General features: G+C 37.0%; 1 protein-coding gene across 2 annotated transcripts in view; it reads right to left on the bottom strand.

The window, feature by feature from the left end:
* The window catches only part of kdrl (kinase insert domain receptor like), a 58,949-nt gene that overhangs the window by 13,174 nt on the left and 19,963 nt on the right, over positions 1-25,812 (bottom strand). Inside the window, exons 7-25 of one of the 2 annotated variants that reach the window (XM_015023627.1) lie at positions 25,641-25,812; positions 25,410-25,536; positions 24,237-24,400; positions 22,133-22,295; positions 18,492-18,606; positions 14,952-15,060; positions 13,744-14,034; positions 12,903-13,049; positions 12,572-12,700; positions 10,958-11,064; positions 9,925-10,054; positions 8,161-8,265; positions 6,688-6,801; positions 6,097-6,185; positions 4,980-5,133; positions 4,317-4,414; positions 2,908-3,030; positions 2,609-2,720; positions 518-617 (exon numbers count right to left, since the gene is read on the bottom strand). In XM_015023627.1, coding sequence (XP_014879113.1) covers positions 518-617; positions 2,609-2,720; positions 2,908-3,030; positions 4,317-4,414; positions 4,980-5,133; positions 6,097-6,185; positions 6,688-6,801; positions 8,161-8,265; positions 9,925-10,054; positions 10,958-11,064; positions 12,572-12,700; positions 12,903-13,049; positions 13,744-14,034; positions 14,952-15,060; positions 18,492-18,606; positions 22,133-22,295; positions 24,237-24,400; positions 25,410-25,536; positions 25,641-25,812 — 2,549 coding nt within the window. The remainder of the gene's footprint in view (positions 1-517; positions 618-2,608; positions 2,721-2,907; positions 3,031-4,316; positions 4,415-4,979; positions 5,134-6,096; positions 6,186-6,687; positions 6,802-8,160; positions 8,266-9,924; positions 10,055-10,957; positions 11,065-12,571; positions 12,701-12,902; positions 13,050-13,743; positions 14,035-14,951; positions 15,061-18,491; positions 18,607-22,132; positions 22,296-24,236; positions 24,401-25,409; positions 25,537-25,640) is intronic. The other variant, XM_015023632.1, reaches the window with a different exon arrangement.

Genomic DNA, 25,812 nt, shown 5'->3' on the forward strand with positions numbered 1-25,812 from the left:
CTTCTGTTCTCTTTTGCTGGAGTGTTAAGGGAATAAAGTCAAAATAATCCAAGAATACTAAGTATTTCCAGAATAAAGTTGAGATAGTACGAGAATAAGGTCGTAACAATATCAGAATAAAGTCACAAGAAAATTAAAAAATAAAATTACAACAATAAAATCATAATATTACAAGAAAAAAGCCATATTATTATATGAGAAAATATGAAAATAAAGTTGCAATAACATGAGAATAAAGTCATAATATTACAACCTTATTCTGGTAATATTATTACTTTATTCTCACATTATTACGACTTTATTTTCCTATTATCTTTAATTTATTCTCATAATACTGATTTTAAACTTGTAACATTCTGACTTTATTCTAATGTTATTTTTTAAATTTTCTTAGCCCTAATGCTCCATCATAACTACTCTTAGTAAACTTGTTCATTTAAAAGCTCCGTAAAGACAAGCAGTGCTCTTTTAACATAAAGTTTCCCGTTTTTCTGAAGCTTTATTAACACAAACTCACATTTCAGAAGGAGCGTAATCTGGCGCTCTCATCCTAGTCCCGTCTTTCAGCCTGCAGCAGAACTCCTCGTCAATCTGGACCCCAGGATACGGAGAGGCACCTTGGGAGACGCAAAGAACAGAACCGGACGTCTGCATCACATTTAGCTTACAGCATTTGTTTTCCTTTAAAAAGAACAATTTATAGGGATACATAAATGGGAAACATGTTTTATTGGTGTAGCTTGAAAGATAATGTGAAGTGACATCAAACAGAATCATAAGCAAGAGTTTTAAAGAAACACATGATTCACTGCTGATAAGGCTGAAAGCTAATTTAAGACAAAAGACTTGTGATCAGAAACAGTTGCATGATGTAACTGTGGTTTGCTTTAACATATGGTAAAAAAAAAATAAAAAAAATGTTGCTGTTATTCTCATTCAGACTCCACCGTAAATCCGTCTGATTTATCATTGAACCGGCTCAAAAGGGAACCTCCGTTCAACTTATTTATTTTTCATCCATAATGTGGGATATAAAGAGCTGAAGGACTTCTTCCATGCTGTAAGAAAACATAAAGTGAAACATTATATTTTAGTTTTATTTGTCCAAATCCGCAGTTTGTCATCTTTGAGGCGATCCAAAACATATTTCTGTTCCAGGACTTACTGGTTACATGGATCAAAACTCCAGGAGAATTTTTATTTAGGTGAAAGTTGGTGAGAAACATAGTAAAAAAAACACAGCAAAAAAGACTAAATTAAACAAATAATGTGGTTTCTTTGATGTATTTTTGACAGCAGTTGGATTTTGTTACCTACACAATGCACTGAAATCTAATAAAATGTTGCTGCACAAAAAATATTAGTTTTAATTCATAATTTTATCACTAAACAGTTTTCTCTTTAAAGCCATCAGCTTTTTTTATTTACTGCTCTACAGTTATAGGTTTTGGCTCTTAAGCTGTGAATTCAATCAGAGTCACAGCTGATTTGTTTAAAATAATTGAATTTTTTAATGCTGGTCTTCATTTCTTGACTTATGGTTTTTGAGCCCCAGTAAACACAACCCGACTGTAAAAGTGCCGCATTGTGTCCTTTTTAATTTAACTGAGGGATGAAAGTAGTGAAATCATCCCCTTATGTTCTCACTGTGACTTTTTACTGAACATTATTTCATGTTAATTCATGTTACAGAAATGAGTTGGGAATCACGCTGCCTGTTTACATAGCAGGGATGAATTTTGGCGTCAACTCGGTTTGCTGTGGGGCGACGCTGCAGAAAGGAGATTTAATGTCCCTTAACCCTTTATATTTGGTGTATTTTTGGAGAGTTTTTTAATTACATTTTTTACTGTAATTTGAATAAGGTGTCACTTGAGGCACTTTGAGTAGAACATATTTACAGAAAAGAGTTTTTTAAAGGAAAAATGTAAATTTCTTTGTACAGTTTTAACTTAATTACTGCTCTGAATATATTGTTCATTCAGCAAATAGCCTTTTTTGTGGCTGTGTACTCTATTAATTAGGGTTGGACAATAAATCAATAACAATAAATATCATGATATTCATGTGACCAGTATCAATAGATATTATATCTGATAGAATATTCAGTATATAGAATATAAATTGAACTCTGATCCAGAAGCGCACAGCATTCTGGGAGATGTAGGCAGAGGAAAGGCTTTAGCTGAGTTACTTGCTGAGTAACTTGTGGTTACCTAGCAACAACTTGCTGAGTACCTTGCACAGTAGCAGTTTAAGGTTTTGCCACGTTTCCTCATAACTACTTAAAGATAAAAAACAACGGCGTGAAGTGAACATCGTGGATAAAACTGGAAAAACCATGTTACGGGTCTGGCAGTATATCAGGTATTTAAAGTAAAAAAAAAAAAAACCCTAACAATTATTGATACTGACTGATATAAAATACTAATTATCCAGTCAAAAAAAAAATTTGTTGACGATTATTACAGAGATTAATCATGATTAATCTTTTAAATCTTAGTAATCAGGCCTGGATGTGGCTTGTAAAATTAAACTTAGCTTTCCTAAAACTAATTAATCATAATTTAACATAACATCCACTGCATTATGGGTTGGTGACACTCACCTAGAGAGAAGATCTCCCACATCAGGACACCGAAGGACCAAACGTCACTCTGGGTTGTGTAGATCTTATCAAATATGGCTTCAGGAGACATCCACTTCAGCGGCAGCCTGGCCTGTAACCAATGATTGATACAAGTTCATCTTTCTCTCCCATTTGTATATCAAACTTATCAATCCACACAGGAACTACACATAAACATCTAGCAGAGCTCAAAATGTCATTTTTTTATGCCAACTCTGCAGCAGCTAACTGTTAAGTGCAGACAGCTGTGTAAATAACTGAAATAAAAATAAACTTACATCTCCTTTGCGCACATAATCCGGGTCCTTATAAATGTCTCTGGCCAGCCCAAAGTCACAAATCTTCACCACATTGTTCTCAGACAGTAAGATGTTTCTAGCAGCCAAATCCCGATGAATGCACTGATGACAGAGAGGAAAACACTCGCTCAGACAATTTGAGCACAAGCATGTCAGGCTCCCCAAACTGGCATGCAAACAATGGAGCAGGATAGACATATGGTCAAGAGATCAGCAATAGTGCTGCGGGATTTTTTGTTTTTGCTTCTGTTGAAGGTGTTTTACAACAATAGCATTTTTCTCTAATCAGTTTCATCCGGTCTCCCCAAAACTATGAATGGGATCAAGTCTGGCATCCTTTACAAACCTCAGGGGAGACATTATCCAGAAAACACAACTGAAAGTGGGTCAAAGCAGCAACGGCACGGCCACTGTAGGCCAAGGGTGATCAACGTGAGGCACGGGGGCCATTTGGGGCCTCTGGACTGACTTTATGCGGCCCCCTCCAACCAAGATTCAACCACAAATTGATTAAATTAAGACAAAACTTTTAAATTAAAATCTGCTCACAAAAATGTTGGAGGGAACACAAAGTTTCATCATATTTTCATGTTAAACAGGACCTACATCTACTTATTGAGTTATGCTCTAACATACACCTTAATGAAACTTAGCCAAACAAAGGAAGTGTTTTCTGACACAGATCCTGTTTCTGCTGCAGGGAACAAACAAAATGTTTTTTCACTTTTCTTCAATCAAGACCAAAATAATGAGCAAATTAAATGTTTTTTATTTAACAAGGAAAATGTGCAAAACACATTTATGATCCCATTGATTAAAAAGCAATCTGATTACCTTATTTGTTTAATTAAAATAGTTTATGCTTAGTTGAGTAGGTAAAATTGTTTTTATTTTTGTGATTTTAGTTTTTACACTGCGAAAACACAAAATCTTACCAAGCATTATAATAGTGCAAATATTTTAGCTTACTTGAAATAAGACAAAACTAACTTACAAGTATATTTTCAGTGACATATAGTAGTTTGTTTTAAGTCAGTAGTTTATTATTATTAATAATAATATTATTTGGCTTGTTAAAAGTGAAATAATCTACCAATGGAACTAGTACTTTTACATCAATACTAAGGAAATATCGACTTATTTATTGCTGAAAAATTTCTTCCAAGTTAGTTTTGTCAAATTCAAATGTACTACGATATTTTCAATAGAAACTAGACAAGAATACTGTGTATGTTTGCTGTCTGGAAGCATATGCAAAAGACACTTTTCAACATTTTCACATTCTCCATTAAACTCTCATCATCACATGAATCCATGTCGTGTTTTTAAACGAGAATTGGTTCTCAAATCGTTTATGCTTGTGCACAAGCGACTGCAGAAGGGAATACCTTGCGTGACGCCAAGAACTCCATGCCTTTTGCGACTTGAAAACTGTAGCAGATCAGATCCTCCAGCGTCAGAACTCTCTTGTATAAATCCTCCGGTTCTGTAAAATGAAAAGCATAAAGTGTTTTTCCATCTAGGGTGATTTTTCAAACATCCAAAGCAGCTGAATCTCCTCATCTACGGCTGTTTTTCAAAGCTTTCAGTGTGGTCAGCCTCGTACACCTGCCAGATAAATCAGACAAGATAAAACTTCATGTGGGAGGAACAAATGTAAAGACAAGTCAACTTAAAGTGATGTCCTGTTTCCTCCTCTTTAAAACATCCGCAACAGATGAGAGATCAAAACGGCTTCTTTTGTGTTTTTTAACAAGATGTCAAGTGAAACGTGTGGTAATGAGCCTCGTCTGTTGAGCAGCTTCTCAGGAGTCCTTCCACCTCTCCACCTGAGTAAACAGCTAATCAGATCTGAAATAACACTTCGGAAATAAAAAGGCCGGCATGCTGAGCCCGACAGGAAACAAACAGACGCCTCCCCAGACTCAGTGGGGTGACAGCGGCTCCTGCTGCAGCGATTGTACCGCCGGACAGGGGGAGGAAACGTCCCATCAGACCTGAAAACAATCTGCGGGGAGCTCTCGTTCCAGAAACGGGCTTGGCCTTTTTACCTTCTTCCTCTTCCTCCGAGTCGCAGTAGCTCTTATCTTCGTTAAAGCCGGAGCTGGCCGAGCTTCCGGTGCTGGCCACGCTCTCCAGGCGGCGCTTCATCAGCTCACTGAGCTCGCAGCCGGACCCCGCCGACACCACCTTACCGTCCTGCCGCTGGCCGCGTCAGGATGAAGCACAGAGTTAAACACTGCAGCTGATTAATGTTTAGATCAAAAGATCACACTGCAAAAGCACAAAATCTTACCAAGTATTGTTGGATTCTAGTGCACAAATATCTTAGTACACATGAAATAATACAAAACTAACTTATAAGTAACTTTTTGGGATTGTGACTAGTTACATTTACTTGAGTAGCTTTTTTGAAAAGATGTACTTTTATGAGTATTTTTTTACATTATGGCGATTTTATTATGAAATATTTCTACTCTTGCTTGAGTAAAATTTCTGGATTTTCTACCCACTGAATGAAGAATAAACATGTTTTAACCAAAAAGTTAACCAGTCACAGAGACACACCTGCAGTTTTTGTTAAAGTTTAATCAGTTTTTTTATTGAAAGAAACTGATTTGGAAAAAAATTATTTTGCCTGTTTTTGTTATTTTATGTTATTTATATAAATTATTGTAATTTTGGTCCTTAAGATACCAAAATTTCCATTTATCTTTATATTACCTGATTATGTAATTTTTTAATTTTGATCATTTGATCAGTTACTCTGCTTGAGTTGACTTTTTTACCAAATACCTTTTTACTTGAGTAAAAATATGTGGAAGTCCTTAAAATAATTTTATTTCCAATGTTTTCTTGGATTAAAAGGATTCCCTGGAGAAAACATGGTCATATTCTGCAAAAATCCAATATCTTACTGAATAATTTTGGTCTAGTTTCTAGTGCAAATACCTTAGTAAACGTGAAGTAATACAAAACTAACTTCTAGCAAGAAACAGTAGCTTGTTTTAAGTCAAAAATTCTTTAATATTGATGAAAAAGTATTAACTATAAGTAAAATAATCTACCAGTGGAACAAAACATTTTAACTTAAAACCTGGGGAAAATGTCCTGTAAGCTTTTGGTAAGATTTTGTGTTTTTGCATGAAGAGAAAGAAGAAAGCTCACCTTGTAGACCAGAAAGTCGTCTCTTTTGCTTCTCAGATAGTTGGACAAGTTGCCGTATTTGCAGAACTCCACAATCATCATTAAAGGTCCTGTTAAACACAGTTTTTGTGGTTATTGATACTGATATTTTTAATCTACAACCTGATTAGGATTTTGTTACAGGTTTACTCATCTCTAAACACCCTCTGCATTGCAAAAAAAGATAATCTTACCAAGTATCTAGTTTCTACTGCATGTCAGTGCACTTTAAATTAGGCAAAACTAACTTAACAGCAACTTTTCAGCAAGAAATAGGAGCTTTTGTAGAGTCAATAATTTCTTAATGTTTATGAAAAAATACTAAACCCAATGGCAGATTATTTGACTTATAATGAAACATCTTTCCCTTATTATAAGTGAAATAATCTGCAAGTGGAACCAGTACTTTTCATCAATTTTAAGGAATTATTTGTTGAAAACCAACTCCTATTTCTTGCTGAAAACTTACTTTTATGTTAGTTTGTCTTATTTCAGAAGTACTGAGATATTTGCACTATAAACTGGACAAATAACAGTTGGTAACATTTAGTGTTTTTGCAGGGTAAAGCTCACCTCCAGGTTTGGTGCAGGCTCCCAGCAGGTTGACCACATTCAGGTGGTTGCCGATGTGGATCAGGATCTTTAACTCCGACATCAGAGCTTTACGCTCATTCGATGTAGCGCCACCTGCAGAAACAGACAATTTCAGTAAATATCATTACACCCGTTTTTTTAACCTTGTTTTGATGGATCTCTTGAAAACCTTCCTAAAAATATATTTTAGAAGAAAAACAGTATCAGCAATGAGAATAAGGTGCTTTTCTATATATATTTCTTTTAATATTTTATTTTTAACAATTTTCCCCACCAGTTTAACTTAAATAATTTTATGATTTTCCTAATTTTTAAGTGCAGATTAACAGCTTTATGTTTATAAGTTACATTTTTCAGTCTTCATTTATCAAATTTTACCAACATTGTTTTTCACTTTCTGTTTGCAGCTTGTTTACTTTAATCTGTATCTTTATGAAGATTTAAAAAAAACGCTGAACGCTTAAGAGCTGCTTGAAAATGAAATTTGTCTATAGTTTCATGGATTTTGTACAGTCTGAAATAGATATGTTTGCAGTTTGCAAGTATGGAGACAAAACTGGATAAAAAACTAAAATAAATAAAGATACCAGATTTATAAAGCAGCTCTTAATAGATCTAATCACAACTCAAACAAATAAATCCAGACAAAATAAGATAAGCATGTGTGCTTAGATTACATATCTGATTGTGGTAAATTTAAACAATAACAATGCCTTGAAATATACAAATGAAGACTTTTAGTCTGCTGCTTTGGCCAACATCAGATTTATGAGACAAAAGCAGCCATGCAGTCTGAAGTCACAAAGCTGCTGCTTTCCATTAAATCTGACCTGCGTCCACTTTTCCTCTGAGTCAGTGATTTATCCCCAGACATGATTCACAAAGATAAGACAGCAGACAATAAGTGCAGCTGAGAGCCGTAATGTTGATATTGATATTCACTTTCTGGTCTTTTGGTTATAATAAAACTGAAAAATGTTTAATTTAGCTGCCTGTTTTATGCCTTTTAACTTTGATGCAGATGTAACTCACTGGAAATATTTGAAAAAGTAAAGAACATTCATAACACTTTAAGCCACAACTAAACCAGTGTTGTGGTTTGGTTCTTATTCTATTGTTTTAAAACAATAGAATGAGAAAGTTTGAAGATTTGTTGATAATTTTGCTCTCATTTCTTGCACTTTTGAACTTTTCTTCATCTGCTGATGTGAAGGATCCTACATTAGTCCCTACATTAGCTGGGAAGTTAGAGGTCTTAGCCTTTAGCTCTGCCTCCCTCTGAAACAAACACATCTCCAATTCTTTGCTTTGAACTATTAAGTCACACAAACTTAAGTTGCTCATGTTATTTTTGAGAAGAAAAATTCATTTGGTTGCTCTCTTAACCCAAGGAACTGATGTTTTTCAACTTTTCTCTTTAGTCATAGCTTGTTTTTACTCTTTTATTCCCACCTTTAAGCATTTTTACTGCAACAGTCTTGCATGTTGAGAGCTTGTCAATCCCAAAAGCAGATGCCTCGACGACCTTCCCAAAAGCTCCGTGGCCGAGAGTTTTACCTGATAAAGAAATCAAATATTTCAGAAGAGGATTTAAATCAGACTCCCTGGGGATAAATAACCAAGCATACAAAGAAAAACAAAAGTTAAGGTTGCAGAAAACACATGGGGGCTTTGATATTCTAGTGTTTAGAGATTAATTTATAGTGCACTTAAGCCGGGGCGACAGTGCAGGTCAGTGTTAAGTGATGACTCAACTGTGCAGCTGCAGAGCGATGCGACACCGATGCCATTTATCTTAGCAGCACTCACGATGAACGGCTTCCACAATTACCTCTTAACCCCTCATAATGTTTCTTCCTGACAGATCAGGAAGAAACACTAACAGATTTATTCCAAATAAATCTGTTAGAAGCAAAAGAACTAAACTGGATAAATAACTTGGTTCTGTTAAGTATGCACATCTGAAAACATACAATGTGGAAAAATCAAATCTTACCAAGTATTTTTGGTATTATTTTTAATGCAAATACCAACTTAGAAGTAACTTTTAAGCACAATATGAGTTTGTTTTCAGTCAATAATTCCTTAATGTTGATGTAAAGATATTATATTATTTCACTTATAATAACACATTCTACCCATGCTATAAGTAAAATAATCTGCCATTGCACTTTTTCATCAATATTAAGGAATCATTTACTTAAACAATTGTATATATTTTGCTGAACAGTTACTTATGTTACTTTCGTTTTATTTAAAGTGTACTAAGATATTTGCACTAAAATGATGAAAGTGATTCAAAAGATGCTTCAGAGGAAGGTTTAATGAAGTGTGCATTTGTATTTTTTTTTTGCATTAAATTTCCTGTTATAAATGTGTTTGTTTTTTATATGAATTGTGCAGGACAGGTGTCACATTAAGGGGACAAAACCTTCCATTTTCAACAAAGGTGTGGAAATATTTCAGAGCCAATGCATGCACATGCAGTTAAACTCTAAAAATTGGCAAATGACACTTGATTTTCGAGACTTGTGCCTCTTAAAAAAGTCGGCACTCTTTTCAAAAAGCCTCCAAATTGAATCCTACACTTGCCTTTTTACCCTCTAGTGGAAAACTGAGACTCTTAAGCAATAAAGCAGAGGGGGACTGGACTTCTTCTAATGTTACTTGAGGATTTTTCACCTTTTATCCAAAAGACATCTTTGGTTTTCAACATGGTTGCCAGAAGCAGGATTATGAGTTGCAGTCATGACACTAATTGGGCTGTTAAGACGATTAGGACGAGTGAGTCACAGCTCTACCCTCTGCTCAGCTCAGTGTTTGGGTTGTTCACACCTCGGGATCTCACATCACACCGTTACAGACGTATCTGGATTGTCAAGTAAAAACTGACCTTACGTTAAACATTGCAGTGACTACATGTCCCAATTGTCCCTTTAGTGACTTTAATGGCTCTAACAGTGTAAATTTTCTGACTAAAACTTATAAGCTTGTTGCTTTAAATCATGTTCACAACTGAAAAGCCTTTTAAAGTTTATTTTAGCATATTTTATGGATCAGTGACACATAGTCAGTATTCTTTTGGTTGGGAAAAATGATAATAAATGCATTATGTATCAACTACGATGCAAACACAAATCTGAGCGTGTGTTAAGGTTATTTTTTTGTTGAAATATTGAATTTTCTGAGTATGTATTTTTCGTTACGGCAGCTCACCGAGACGCAGGCGGTCACGTGGAAACTCCCACTTGCTGCTGTCGTACTGAAGAAGATCGTTCTGCTCATCGAGAGGATACTCATCAGGATCAATGATGATAGACGGACCCATCTTATAGTGCGCTGGCTGCTGAAAAGGAAACAGAAGAATCATAATTATTATCGATAGTTTTTGTTATCATCTAGTTTAGCTGAATAAAACATTTGAGCAAGAAGACACTTCACTTTGAAGTAACTGCTTATTTTACCTTTGAATAATTTAAATTATTGTTTCAAATTGCAGGAACAAAGTTTCTGATCTAATGATGAATTTTACTAAACATCACAATGAATTCTGATCTAAAGCATTTAGTGTGAATGGAACATTATCCGCTTTAAAATAAACATTTTCCTTAATAAAACACAAGAATCAGATCAATGTAACACACTTCCATCTCAGGAGACAAAAACATGCCGCTAAGCATTCTGGGAAATAATTCCCACTCCTGTATTTTTCTTCATTCGATTTTTTTAAGTGCTAACCTACAAACTCTAGCTTATTCAACTCTGGGAGGTTTGACAAAGTTAATAAAAAGTTAACCCAACTCATTACTGTAAGTTTATCTTTCACAAACTCACATTTAGGTTCAAAACCTAAAACTGACTAAATTCATCTGACTTAAAGAGAAAAGGACAGCAGACACAACTAAATGACAACCCAGATGTTTTACAGTGTAACTATAACTGCTGATGATGCATGTTGACTATTAATTGTTCCTCTTTAGGCCCAACTACTTCAGTTTTATTTCTGTTTAGTGCTCTGCTCAGCACTGGAATAAATAGTTTCTTATGTCTTAGGTTTCATTTTGAGCGATAAGGCAGAAGAAAAGGCTGAGCTGTTGTTTCCACATGACCCAAACATTTAGAAATCCAGCTAAATGTGTCATTCAGTGTTAAAATGTGTCACACCCAGCATGGGTCAGTGATGTCCCTGAACCAAACTGGTTTCCACTTGGAGGAAGAAGCCACAGATTTAAAGCTGCAGCGCTCTTACCTTCCTCAGCTTTCGGATGAACAGGATGAGCATAATCCAGAGGAACGTGGCAGCGGCTCCGGTGCACACCAAAATTATGACCTCAATGTTTGACTTGCTTTCATCTCCTGGAAACAGAAGAGCTGTCGTCAGCTGCCTGGATGCTTTGCCGTAAAATCGGCGCACGCTTTTCAGTTCGATTGTTAGCAGTAATTATTTGGAGAATTTACCATCAAAACCTAAACCGTCTGTTGCAAATTTACAAATAAAACTTGCAGTTGTTGCCTGAAGTCACCAAGGCTTTTATGTCAAGACATTCTTTCTCTGTTTTGTTTACTTGTTAACTTCCTTGACATTTTCCTGTGGATGTACAGAAAAAAAGGAGGTGGAATCAAATTTTTTCGTGGAACAAACACACCGCATTTCTTCCAAGGATTTTTTCTTCAAACATTGTTTTTGAAGTAATTCGTGCAATCACTAACCGTTTATTTTCCAGTCTCTGACTAACATTCACACAGAAAGGACAACTATAAATCTTGATTAAAGAAAGGCTGAACGGCTTAATCAGTTGCAGTGTTGTGCAAAATTACTCATTTTCACATTTTGTTCACATTGCAACCACGTAATGGGATGTGTTTATCCGGGACAAAGTAGCATATAATTGTAAAATAGGATGCTCATCTACGGACTGAAATGTCTAAAGATGATCTTTACAAAATTGGATGAATGGGATCCATCTTAAAATCTTAAAGCTGCAGTAACTGTTATAAGAAACAATATTTTTTAAATATTTGTTGAAACTGTCACTATAGTGTGATAGTATAATATGAGACAAATAAACTGAAAAAAATAAATAAATATATCAAGCTCTTGTGCCTTCTTCCAGTGCTAGCTAGAAACAATCAATCAGAGCCAGGAGGCGGGTCTTAGCGCTGTCAATCATGCTCTGTGCTATGATACTGCTTCAGCAGCATTAGCATGAGCATCAATAATGGTGGATAAAAGTATGCACTTGTATTGGTGAGTCGTTTCTTTGTCATCACCACATTTAGCAGCACATTCATGACAAGACATTTAAAAGTCAATTTCAAAAAAAGGAAAAAAAAATTTCACATGAAAATGATCTTATAAGATAAAAGTGGTTTAGGTTTCTCTTAAATTCCTCAAAGTTAAGATGAGAAGCCAGAATGACACCCAGATATTTAAACTCATCCACTTTTTGGATTCCTCGCTGATCAAAATTTACGCCGTATTGTAAAACACACTGCAGCCGCCAAACCTTTAAGAGTCATTAGTGACACTCTTAACACTCCACAGAGGTTATGTCCTCTGGAGAAATGCTCACAGCCAAAACCTTGATCATAAAACCCATGAAGGAATTCACTTGGCATTCTTGGCAGCTGCCAGTTTTCCGTCAGGGGCCATTTTTCCTCACTAAAGTCAGGCCAAAGCTATTTGCAGTGATGAAAAGAAAACAGGGGGCCAGAACGGCCTCTTTGATACGCTGGGATGTGGAGATAAAAAAAAAAAAGAAAAGAAAAAGGCTCCGGCCTTGCTGCTTGGACTAATTGGTCTGTTTGATGTGATCTACTGAGCTGATGTTTTTCTCCTCTCTCTGCAGAGAGACGGACTCACCCAGCACAGTGACGACGGCGCTCGTTTTGGCCAATCCCTCAGCGTTTTGGGCCACACACTCGTACCGGCCCTCGTCGTCTTTCTTCACCCTTTCGATGATGAGGGTCCCGTTTTCTCCCAGCGATACCCCTGCAACACAAAGCTTTGAGCTGATTGTGGTATTTTAATATGAAAAGCGCGAGTCCCTACACTCAGGATGTGCAGATGAAATGATTTCTGCATCTCACAAATAACACCACAAACAAAATTTTCTTACATTGATGCTTTATAGTTAAAAAATTAAATAAAATTAGCATCATATCTTGTTATGTGGCGTTATTCTGAAACATACCTGGACTCTCTTCCACTTCAACACCATTTTTGTACCACCGGATCAGCGGACGAGGAACCCCCGAAGCAAAGCAGCCCAAGACCAGAGTGCTGCTGCTGTTCACGTCCTGATCGGTCAGATTTTGGCTGAGCAATGGCCGCTGCCGCTCTGCATCAAAATGAGCAGAAAACTGAATTAAAGCAGCAATTAATTTAGAGAAAACATTCTAACAACCTGTGCTGGAATAAGCAACAGTATGGAAGTCCAAAAGTGCCACAAATTATTGGAATAAATGAGTCTGTCATTGATTAGTTAAATGTGTCAATAGTGAATTAAAATAAACTAATTTAGAAATAGAAACAGTCTTTATTGGAGTCCAACAAAAGGGAAATTTGGAGAAGCATATATAAAGTTTCACCACACAAATAGTAAAAAGCAGTATGTATGAGCATAATGCATAGGTTAAATAAATGTTTATTTCATTCACAAAAAGCAAGTGCACCAATTGCACTATTTAATTACTACACGGTCCTGTTGCAACACATCCTGATTTAATTTTATACATACTCAGATGTAGTGGGCGGGACTACCACTACTCCTGAAATACGATTGGCCTGAAGCTGACATGCTGTTCAGGTCAACCAATCAGATGCTAAAGTTTACTTAATAAGCTGTAGTGAAAGTTTAAATTATTTCTTGGCATAGGAACCATAAAATAAATATAATTTAAACATTCAGTAGTACATTTCATGTATGTTTACTTAATTATATATGTAATTATTGACACATTAACTATTTTTATTCAAATTAAGATCCTGTCTTGTGGTACTTTATTAGACATGATGGAAATGTTGTTTCTAACCTTTCAACTCCAAGGCGACCATCTTGACTTTGGACTTTTTTGGTTTCTGTAGCTTGTATGCATGGCACCGGTACCCTGCAGTGCTGCTTTCGGACACATTGCGCACATTGAGAGATATGGAAATGGAGTATTGGTCCACCCGGAGGTTGGATACATCGGTGGTGATAGTTTTATTCCTGGAGTCCAGCCACTGTAGGCCTGTGTAGAGGTAACGGGTCGCCCTACAGGTCAGGGTGACGTCGTCTCCCTCTATGGCTGTTAGAGGTTCGATGGCGACTTCCTCCGGTTCATCTAAACAGAAGAAAACTTTGCATCACCTTCATAAATCTTCCCCAGCTACAAACGTGTTCAGCCGTCAGCAGTACTATGCACTAGTTGTGCTCTTTAAACCACAAACCACTTGTCAGAAGAGAAGGAATGTCAAATTTGAAGTTGTTTCCTGCTTAATCACCATTAATTGGAAGCACGTTGGCGGACAGCGTGCCTGACGGCACTTCTGCGCTCCAACTGGAGCGAGAATGACTATGTGACCCACGGGAACCAGACTGTGCTTGTTTATTCAGTTTTGTTAGAAAGTGTTCTCTGTTCTTTGAAGACAGATGTTATTACAATTGTCCTCTTCTCTTTTTTTTCTCCATCTTCCCCTGGAGGAGAGCCGGGTACCTCCTGGGAATCGGATAACCCTGCAGGTTGTTCAATTCTTAAAACGTTTTTCTGCTCATAAGGAGAAGTGATTTGCTCAGGTTTTATTAAAAATACAAAAAAAAAGTGTTTTGCTTTATTCCAACACGTCATTCCTGCTGTTATTACATAACCGTCTCAACAGACAACCTTTTGGGGAACATTTGGAAATGCTCAGATGCACATGAAAAGTAAATTCTCACTTGTGCACACAGGCTGAGAGAAAGAGGAATGACCTGCTGGCACCGGAGCAGGAATGCAGTTATTCATAGTTGTTTTTAAACGCGTGCCATTACAGCGCCCCATATGGCTCAGGACACGTTCGCCTCGCTTCCCCCTTTCGGGCCGTTCAGCTACAGTGGAAGATGTTTTCAATTAATGCCCCCCTCTGGTCTCTTTATTGCACAACACAATCTGTGCATTCCTTTCCCGCTCTTGCAGTTCATTAAAGCGAGCACTGCAGATGATTTGAAATAATCCAGCGCTTTGAAATTACTGCTGAAACTATTTCTTTGAGCGACACTTACCATCAACGTAGAATGGGAGAATCATGTTGAAAGTGGCGAGTTTGTTCTGGGCTTTGCAGAGGTAATGTCCAGACACACGAGCCTCTCCGATCACCAGGGTGCTCACAGTCTACGAGAGATGATTCAGATTAAGATCAATAATTGAACAGATTATCAGAATTATAAAGAATATTCTCTTTTACGTTTCTGTTAGTTCACTTTTATTTACTTCACTCACTTCAGTTTACTTTAGTTCAATTTACTTTGCTTGGCTTTACTTTGGTTCAGTTAATTTTACTTTATTTTAGTTCAGTTCAAATTAAATTCTTTTGTTTCACTTTATTTCTGTTCAATTTAGTTCATTTAGTTCACTTTTTTTTGTCAAATATGTTCACATTCACAATTCAAATACCATAATATATATTTAGATCATTATTTGTACAGTTATCTAAATATTAAAGTATAAATGTATTTAATCCAGCCCCCTTTCTTTGATGTGCTTACTTTTTACACGTTGTTCTTTACTTAAAGAAAGGAAAAGAGAAAAATATAGTGTGATTTTGTGTTCATACCAGGAATTTAACTAACTATAATGGAAGAAAAATGATACGTGATACAAATAAAAATCTGAAAAATGTGGTGTGGTTTCATATTTAGCCATTAATGTGATATCACAAACTAGAATCCAGTGTAAGTTGAAATCTCCTGATTTATATCAACCAGTTAACCTGACATGTTTTAGGATGGTGAGAGGAAGCTGGAGTACCCAGAGAGGATCCACCCATCCACAGGGAGATCATCAAATTTCCAACCAGTTTCTGCGAGAGTTAATCTCAAAATCAACACAGATTTTTCATTTCTAATTTCCACACATTTCCAGAGAAGATTTCTGGATTTTCATTTTACATTGAACATTTACCTAAACGCCATCCAATCACTACGTGCCTGCAGACGTCTGTTTCAGTGTGTGGTACTTCTGCATTCAGAGTCCTGCTGTTAATGAACGGATACATCTGGATTTTTAAATCCCACTGAGTCACCCTCAAACCTTTGCTACATGCCGAGAGCTGGGCCACAGTGCGTATTTCCTGGAAAGCAGCACTAATGACATACTCAATTTACAAAAAACACAAAATTTTAATGGCGTAGATAGACAAAATAATAACTGCAGCTTGGATGAGAGCCAGATGGCGGGTGGGTTCTGTTGGGAACATCTGTTTTCTTTGGCATATCCTGAGCTACACTGAGGAGGATTGTCTGGTGTATGCTGGGTCATAACTTCCTGGGCTGCCATTGTGTTCGCTCTCAGACTAAATTAACCTGTTTCAGCCCCTTAAAATGTCCAGGCAGCACCGAAAAATTAAAGTTGTCGGCCAATCCATGCTGATATATCATCTGTAAAAACATGGCGGAGAAGTCTTATCGTATTATGTTACCCTCCATGATGCAACCTGAGATTGAAAACATTCACACTCCTCAGAGGTGACCTGACTAGACGCACTGTGACCCGCATGCCCCCCGCCCCCAGGCCAACGTCTTCCCTCATACTGTGAGTTGGGCGAGCTTCGCCTCTCCACTGGGCCGCTCCGAGGCCCGGCCCCGACTGTGTTCTTATTCACAGGCCAGCACGATTTATGTGGGCTGACAGAGAGGAATTTGCTGCCAACAAATCCCTCTCCCTTTAAACCGCGGCTTGTTATCATTGACCCTCAGTGCTAACCCTCATAAAATACCAGCGACTGGCCACAAGCATGTGTAAATTAGTTATGCTGCCCCATTTATGTCAGGGAAATATTAGAACTGAGGCACTGTGCATTTGATAAATTTACAGTTAATTAAAGGTGACCTATTATTCTTCCTTGAACAGGCTGGATTGGTTTATGGGCAACACAAAAGATGTTCATTATACTTCTTATTTTTTAAACAAAATCCTTCTTACAAGGTGAGATTTCAGTCTGATTGGTTCTTTTTATTTTGAGTTTCAGAATTAAATTAATTATACAACCATATGTCTTTGAAAAGCAGAACTGCACTGTAAAACATTTAAGCTGCATTCAGTTGTGTCTACTATCTCTTACTCTTTAAGTCAAATTTTGTAATTTTAAGATTTTCAACCTTAATATGTGAGTTTGTGAAACATAAACTTACAGTGATAAGTTGTGCTAACTTTTGTCAAACCTCCAAGAGTTGAATAAACTAAAGTTTTTAGAAAAGAAGAAAAAGACGGGAGTGAGAGCTATTTCCCAGAATGCTTAGCGACATGTTTCTGTATCCTGAGATGGAAGTCCATTACATCGATCTGACTCTTGTGTTTTATTAAGGCAAATGTTTATTTTAATGCTTGAGGATAATGTCCCGTTCATAATAGAAATGTGGCTCTTTAACTGGGTGAAGGCAGTTTTTTTTTCTTGCAGAAAGTAAAATAATTATTTGGTTTAAATTACAGAATGAAGGGAAAGATCACATTTCAAGATGAATGATTAACTGATAAATAATGAACGTTATCAGAACTTGAAAACAATGTTTAGACAACTTGTCTCTTGTTGTTAAATCAGCTTCATGGACGTTAATTTCTGAGCACAATTTTCTTGTTGACTTACATTTCACTTTCAGGGCAGCAGGTGGAATTTAATGTTCAAGTTAATCCACTTTTAAATGTTTTACAGTGTAGAGTCTCCTGCACAACCAACAAGGAAGCAGCAAGAGGTTTCTGGATGTTAGTCAACAACAAAACACTTGTCTTTTCCAGCAGCCATTGTACAGCGCATGCAGCGGTAAAACCAGAATTTCACTAGTGGAATTTGTACTTTTTCATTTATATTAAGCAATTATTGACTTAAAGAAGAAGCACCAGTATCTTGCTGAAGTCTTATTTCAAGTGCAATAAGGTATTATCACTAGAAACTAAACCAAAAATACTTGGTGAGACTTTGTGTTTTTGCAATGAGGTTAGCTGACTGCTAGCCTCAGGCGTTGTCGTTTAGAGGTCAAATGCACGAATCTACACCTCTGTGTTTAACGCACAACCAAAACCCAAATAAATGAAACACACACGTGTTTCAGAGCATTTCTCACAGGCAGCAGGACTGAATGCGTGCAGACTTCATTTGAATCAGATGGACTTGCGCAGGAGCTCTGTGCATTTGTGTTTGAACTCAGCGAAAAGTTATTCAGATGTCAGTCAGATGTTAGAAGCAGTGCAAGTATTTTCTCTGCTGCATTTTTATGGTCTGAAGATATTTTTCTCTCTCTCTCTCAAACTGTCACTGGGTGTTGAAATTTTGTGTTTAAGTTGGCTGAGGCTTCCTTATGCCTATAGCAATAAAGCAGCCTAAGTATCTCATGTCTTCCTGAGTATTCCTGGAATAAATCACGTCTCTTTAAGTGCATGAAGGAAGGTAAACAGATTTTGTGCCGATTAGGGGAGCTGAGGACATTTAATTGTTTGTGGTTACACAAGGTTACAAAATTAACCAATTAATCATTATTGCTATTTTTTCAAGCTAATTATGAACAAAAAACAGACATTAGATGATTAGAAATGAATAATTTAGTACACACCTTGTTTTTTTCTTGAACCAGTTCCGTCTGGACATTTATACTGGTGATCAAGTTGTGGAAATTATTACTTTGTTCATTAAGCGTCACCGGGACTGGATCATTGTCGGAGATGCATCTGCAAAGAAAAGAAGTTTTAAAACTCTTTATGTTGCATTTTCAGTGATCCAAACTTATCCTGCAAAGATTAGATCAACAGAAAGCTAAACAGCAAATATCATCATATTCTAGAGAAATAAGAACATTTGAAACATTTATAAATCACAACTGACCTGTTCTGTGTTGTTCAAAGCAGGCAATTGACTTTAAAAGAACTTTTGACAACAAAAACCCTTTCCAATCTGCAATGTTAAAAGAACTCTTGCACATCAGACTTGGTCAATTTATTAAAAACGATCTGTGGAATTTGGAAAGGTAAATTGAGCAATGATTAAACAGCAAGACCACAGCTGTTGTTTGTGAGCATAAAGTGTAAATTACACAACATTTTCTGCTGTTTATGTGTTCGTAGTCTTAGAAATGATTAGAAATGATTGTTTAGATTAAAATGTGTTGCTATGAGGAAACTAAAAGTGAACAGAGTTTAAATGGCATGAAAAGTGTTCTCAGAATAATGCCATCTAGGTTTAAATCTCAGGAGTGAAACACTGACTGATAATGTAGAGAAAAGTGAGACTTAAATCAATCACTTCTATAAAACAGACTTGTACTGACAAATTAATTTGTTCTCAATGTTGTGGATTACAGACAGACTGGACTCTCAACAGAGTCCTTTTAAATCTCTCCATAGGGTTCTGGTTTGCTAAGTCTCCAACTCATTAAAGGAAAAACATCATATAAATCTTAATTTTATGAACTAAATTTGAGCTATAGACTTTGAATTCACCACGTTGACAATCTTTCGCTTTGTGTTGATTGTTTTTCCTTCCATGCTTTTTTTATTTGTTTGTTTTATTGTCTCTAGTGGCCTTTATTTGATATTGAATTGACAAGAAAGTGAGTAATGAGAGAAGGGGGAAGACATGCAGCTAATTGAACCTGCGTCAGCCGCGTTGAGGACTAAGGCCTCCATATATGGGTTGTGCTTAACCTCTGTGCCACCACAGCACAACTTTCCACGCTTTTTAATTATTTTCAATGCCCGTCAAACATGAAAATGCCTTTCATGAGCTACAACCCAAAATGCAAAGAAGCTGCTGCTCATTAAACTGAGTGAGGTCTCTCCTTTGAGAGAAAACTATCTGGGAACAGTCCAAGTCTGGTTCGGGTCTGAGAATTTGATTTGAGCCAACCTCCCCTCGCCCCTCATCCCTGAAACCTTTCACTGCTCATGGTGAACAATTAACCTGATGAGGCAAAAAGGAGAGGAGGAAACAGCAGTAGCGACAGGAAGGGCTGTGCACCGCCACGTACAGGAATCACCGCACTCTGGACTGAGGAGATAAGGCCGATCCTTAACCTTGACGGTCAGCTGGGAACAGCTGATAACTCCTCAGCCTGGAGATAAAGACATCCTCATGTTTGGCCCCCTTGTCACCTCTAAACCCCCCAGTTTTCTCCAAAAGATTAAAGGTGACCCATTATGCTTCCTTGAACAGTTTAGGATAGGTTTAGGGGTGATACAAAACTGTTCCTTACAGTTTTTGCACAAAGTAATTCTTAGATGAGGAGATTTTAGTTCTGCCTCTGAGCAGTTTTAGGGCCTCTTTTCACTTCAAATCCATATAAACTGCTCCTGGCCACGCCCACCAATTTGACGTTTACACTCGCACATGAAAATGGCTGCAAACAGATGTGCACTTAACAACAAAACACTTGTCTTTTCAGGCAGAGCATATCTGGGCAAAGTAGAGAGTCTTTAGTCACAGCCTTCCTCTAATTTGTTGTAACACAGACTGCTACAAGAGATCTTTCCTGCCTACAATAACCCTTTGAAGAATTTGAATTAGTATGACATTTAATTTCCTTTCAAGATCAATAAAGTATTTTTGAATTTGCATTTGAATGCATATAAAACCAGCTGACCAAACATTCTGGAACTCTGCTGGGGTTGCTAGGTAACGGGTTGGATTATTCCGGGGTCGCTAGGTAACAGGGAAGTGCCTGCTGATTTATGAAGTTACATTCAGAAGGTTTTTAAAAAAAACGGCTCATTTTCCAGACACTAAAAAAATATTAACTTATTGCTTAAATGTGGCTGCTTTTTTTTTTTTTAAAGTGTTTTGACTGTTTTAGAAGCAGTAGAGACCCAAATGGAAGAAATTTTTGTATCATCCATCCCCGTTAGGATTGAGGTATGAGCTTGAAGGGCCGTTTTTTGGATTTACAGTGACATGTTCTGTGTTGGGTGATGCTTGTATAAAACAAACATTTTTGTGCAATTGGTTTCCCACCAGGCTGCAGTTGTTCCTCCGTCTCATTAGCTGGTCACCACAGTGCAGCCACTGTTCCTGATGCCAGCCTCGATTATGCTTAGGTCTGCACACAGACTTTGTTTGACCTCTGCTTTGATTTATCAGAAATCCATAAACCGCACGTTGTTCTTGGAGAAAATGTAAAAACTTGCAGATTAAAATCATCTAGCATGAAACATAATTTAGTCTCCTTCAGTCCACTTTGTTGTTTTTGTCAGCGTAGTCTGAGGCTGATATGCCAAATGTAATGGCCCATTGTTTTCCTGATTTTAGCAGTCCAGGGTTTGCTGGTACCCCCAACAGGCCAGGATCTCAGTAAACGTCCTAATATTTATTCTTTTCGCGGGTTCACTTCCAGGCCGGCATTCGTGCAAAGTCACTCGGCGCTATTCAGCTTTGCAATAGCTCAGGGAATCTGAGATTTAATATATTTCCCCCATGTTTCTCATTCAGCCCACGGAGCTATTGACCAGAAATGAGAGGGCAGTTCTTGAATGTTTCCATGTTTTGATTTATTTGTCATCTTCTGGGACAGACTGAGCTGAATCAGAGTGGATGTGTTGCAATGTTGGCTACCCAGGGCGGAATGGTGACTCAGTTTCCTATAATAAGCATTTCCTAATACTTGTTTTAGCTTGTGGTGAATCTGGTGGTCATAATTAGTTAATTCTTTCATTAGAGCTTAAATTAAAGATAAAACTCCAATATTTATTCAAAGTTCAGTATAAATAATTTTTTCTGAAATAATAAAAAAAGTGAATCATGATTGTTTGTGCACAAATCTGTTGTAGCTTTTTTCTGAAATGTAGAAAGTGAAATTCTTGTTATTCTAAATGAAAACATAGGTTTAGAAGACAGTTCTTCTTAAAGTGCGTCCATGATCTGATTTCTGTTCATTTAGGCTTCACTTTTGCTTTAAATGCAGTGTGTTAGCTCAGGTTTGCCGGTGGATAGTGAGCATGGATCTGTGTCAGAAAGCAGGTTCAGTAACTGAACTCAGTGAGTTTCTCTCTGTCTCCATCATAATGCTGAACCGGTTCATTAGAAAAAAGACTCGAAAGGACTTGAAATCTCAAGTTTCAGATTTGGGACTTGAAGATAAAGACTTGAGACTTGCAAAACACTGATCTGGTCTCACCTCTGTGAACTTGATGTTTTAGCTTCCAGTAAAGTTTTTTGTCGAGTGGGAAGCTACAGAACCGTGACTGAAAACATAAGATGGTGACTCACTGTTCACTGTTCACTGTTGTTCTGGTGTGACACGGCTGCCACAGCCAGGTGATGCTGGGCAGCGGCACGCCGAAGGCGGTGCAGGTCAGCTGTTGCTGCTTGCCAGCCATGTACAGATGCACGTCCTGGTTGGAGAGCTCCGCCTCAAAAATAGTCGGCTTAACTGCGAGGAAACAGAGAGAAACAGGTTGTGGTATCCCATAATGTCTTTTAATGAAAAACGACAATCATGATGGATAGCTGAGGGGAAAAAGGCATCCTTGAGTCCAATTGTCCTTTAGATACTTTGCAGAAGAAGAATGACAAGAAGGCTGGCAATCCAGGGGCCTGGAGGTCAGAGAGCGACCTTTCTGCGACCTCACGCTCCGGTCACTGATTCAACCGTGTAATGAGCAACAGATCAAGATACTTGTCCCAACTCCTGAGGTTGTCCAGATCACTCAGCAATTCCTAAATATTCACAAAGCTGCAGTGATTAATCGGATTAATCGTGATTAGTTGTGATTCATTTTGATTAATTGTGATTAAAAGAGAGAAGAATGTACTTTATTGATCCCCAATGGGATTGACAAGCTACTGCATCCAAGATGTTAATACAAATATGACCATAAGTGATAAAATTTATTTTATATATATATATATATATATATATATATATATATATATATATATATATATATATATATATATATATAAAAACGTAAGAATGGTGCAAGTAGTTCAAATATGATTGAATCGATTAGTCATTAGTACATAGACTCACAAAAAGCACATTTGCTGAAAAATCAATATACTAAAACCAGTTACAAAGCCAAAACTGTTCAAAAAATATATAAAAATTGCATTTAGGATACAAAAAAACTTTTGCGTGTAAATATATTTTACCCAAAACTCCTCAGGTGGCAAAGGTTTTTATTTTCATAGTTCAAATTTTGTAACTAACTAACTAACTAACTAACTAACTAACTAACTAACTAACTAACTAACTAACTAACTAACTAACTAACTAACTAACTAACAAAAAACACATATTAAGCACCTTTTGCTATCAAATTTTTAATCAGTTAATTGATAAATAATCACCAGATCAGCCCTGAACTGTATTGATGCAGAAACCATTGATGTTAGAAGTATTTTTAGCTGGAGATGCATTTTTTGCTACAAATGATCAAGCATTCACCAAAGGAATGCTATGTTATTGCATTTTAGGAGGTAAAATGCAATAACATAAAAAAGGAAACTGAATAGTTTCCTTGCATATTATGTTACTGTATCGCAAAGAAATGGCTTAAGTGGTTAAAAGAAAAAAAGCTGAATGTACCCATTTTTATTTGATTAATCATCAGAATAATTGATAGTATAATCGATTACTTAAATAATTGTTAGTTGTACAAGGTTGAAGTATGAAAAATCCCACCTCCATGCGTCAAGCATCCAGAACTCGTTCATAACTTCAAACATCAAAACCCACATAGTTCTCTAATCGTTGCCAGAAATATTTATTTGTTTTTGTTTATTTCTGTCTGAGCGCGTTTTTTTTTTTTTTTTTTTTGTCATTCCAATAACTGGCACAAAGCCTAACAGTCAAGGATCATAAACGAAGATTGCACACGCCAGAAGGGGTCCAATTTTTCCACTTTTTGGTATGCCATTGGGATTTCTCAGAAAACTTTGAAGAAGTTAATAGAAAAGGTTGCGCCCTCTCTCCCCCACCATGGCAAGCAGTGCCTCTCTGTTCTCTATAGAAACCAGACTACCCATAATAGGCCTAAAATGTTTACAGCCTCAAGTGTTAACGGCCATCAGCATCGCTCATAAAGTCATCCAAACACTGAAATCCAGGTTCTTGTACTTGTTGCATGGAACATTTTCTTTCTGTGAGCAGCCCTGTCTGTGTGTACACATGCGAGCGGCACAATAGCGCTCTGGCCATTTACACGCCACCCCAAGCCCCTTCAGAAGAGCCTCAGTAATCAACAACAGCTGCCTGTGCTACGTCAATCTAGCGCTGGAAACAACAAGCCCCCAAATTCCTCTCATTCTGGAGCTGCTACCTGCCGTCCAGAGCAGCTGGGCCTCAGTCGCATTACCTCAGAGCGCCTACCTTCAACGATCAGAGTGTAGCTCAGATTCCTGAGCATGCCCCGGCTGCCCACGGTTATGGTGTAAACCCCAGAGTGCCTCTCCTTCAGTTCGAGGATGGACAAGCTGTAGCCAGACATCTTGTAGCAGGTTGAGTTCTTAAAAATGGCGACGCCGTCTTTGTACCTGGGATTTGGAGGGAGAAAAAAATGTAGTCATGATGATTGAAATAATTTGTTTTTATTATTATCTGAAGCAGATTTTTGAAATGCAGATGCATACACTGCAAAAACACAAAATCTCACAAAGTATTTGTGTCTAGTTTCAAGTGCAGCTATTTTACTGCTCTTGAAATAAGACAAAAATAATTTAGTTCGTTTACTAACTTGTAAGCAAAATTAGTTTGCAAGTTAGTAAACTAAGTTAGCTTACTAACTTGGTTTAGTAAACAAAGTATTTAGGTCTAGTTTAAGTGCAGCTATTTTACTGCTCTTGAAATAAGACAAAACTAACTTGCAATCTGAGCCAGATTGTAAGTTTACAAGTTATTAAACTAGGTTAGTTTACTAAGTTGACTTAGTTACCTAAGTTTAGTAAACTAACCTGTTAGTTTGCAAGTTTACTACCTTGTAATCTCCACTATGTTAGCTTACTAACTTACTTTAGTAAACTAACTTAGTTTACTACATATTATTTCAAGTTTACTAAGATGATTTGCACCAGACCAAAAATACATAAAATTTACATACATAAAATTTTGTGTTTTTGCAGTGTAGGAAATTGTCAACATCCTCTCACAGCAACAAAACAAAACATAACCAAGTATTTTTGGTCCAGTGCAAATCATCTTACTAAACTTGAGATAAGACAAAACTAACTTAAATAAATTAATAAAATAAATAATTACTTAATATACTTTTTCTTTCTTTCTTTTTTTTAAAAGTACTAGTTCCACTGGCAGATTATTTTACTTTTAATAAGACATTTTTCCCATGTTGTTGCCCCAGTTTCTAGTCTTTTTCTGGTTCATCATAACGAAACACATTCCCACAGCATGATGCTGCCTCCACCTTGTTTCACCATAGACTAACAGTGTCAGTTTTCAGATACAAAGAACTGGCATGTAAAGTCAAACCGTGTTCTCATCTGACCAGGAAACCTTATTCCACTTGTTTTCTTGTAAAGTGTAGCCTACCATAAAATCACGTCTGGTTGTGGCAACGCTTTGACTCTAGGCTCTAACACAATCCTCTTTGTGTCCTCTCGGACAATCACTCTGCCGCTGTTGCTGTGTTTATGAGATATGTTGAGGAATGGATGCTCTGCAGCAGAAGAGAAATTATAAATAAAACAGAAACCCACTCTGTTTCATGAATAATATCATTCTCATATCACTACAGAAGACCCCCTGTTACATCATGCTTACCATAGACAATTACTCTTGCTGAAGCATTGTGGTATGTTATTCCATCAGTCGTAGCTGTGCAGAGATACACTCCTTTGTCTGCCATTGTTATATTTGGCAACACCAAAGTTTTGCTCATTTTGTTAAAATCACCAGGTGTCAGATCAGCTTTGCTCGTATGGTATCGATTTTC

Source organism: Poecilia latipinna, unplaced genomic scaffold (genome assembly GCF_001443285.1).
Source record: "Poecilia latipinna isolate Pla-1442-1.1 unplaced genomic scaffold, P_latipinna-1.0 Scaffold90, whole genome shotgun sequence".
NCBI classification, from domain to species: domain Eukaryota; kingdom Metazoa; phylum Chordata; class Actinopteri; order Cyprinodontiformes; family Poeciliidae; genus Poecilia; species Poecilia latipinna.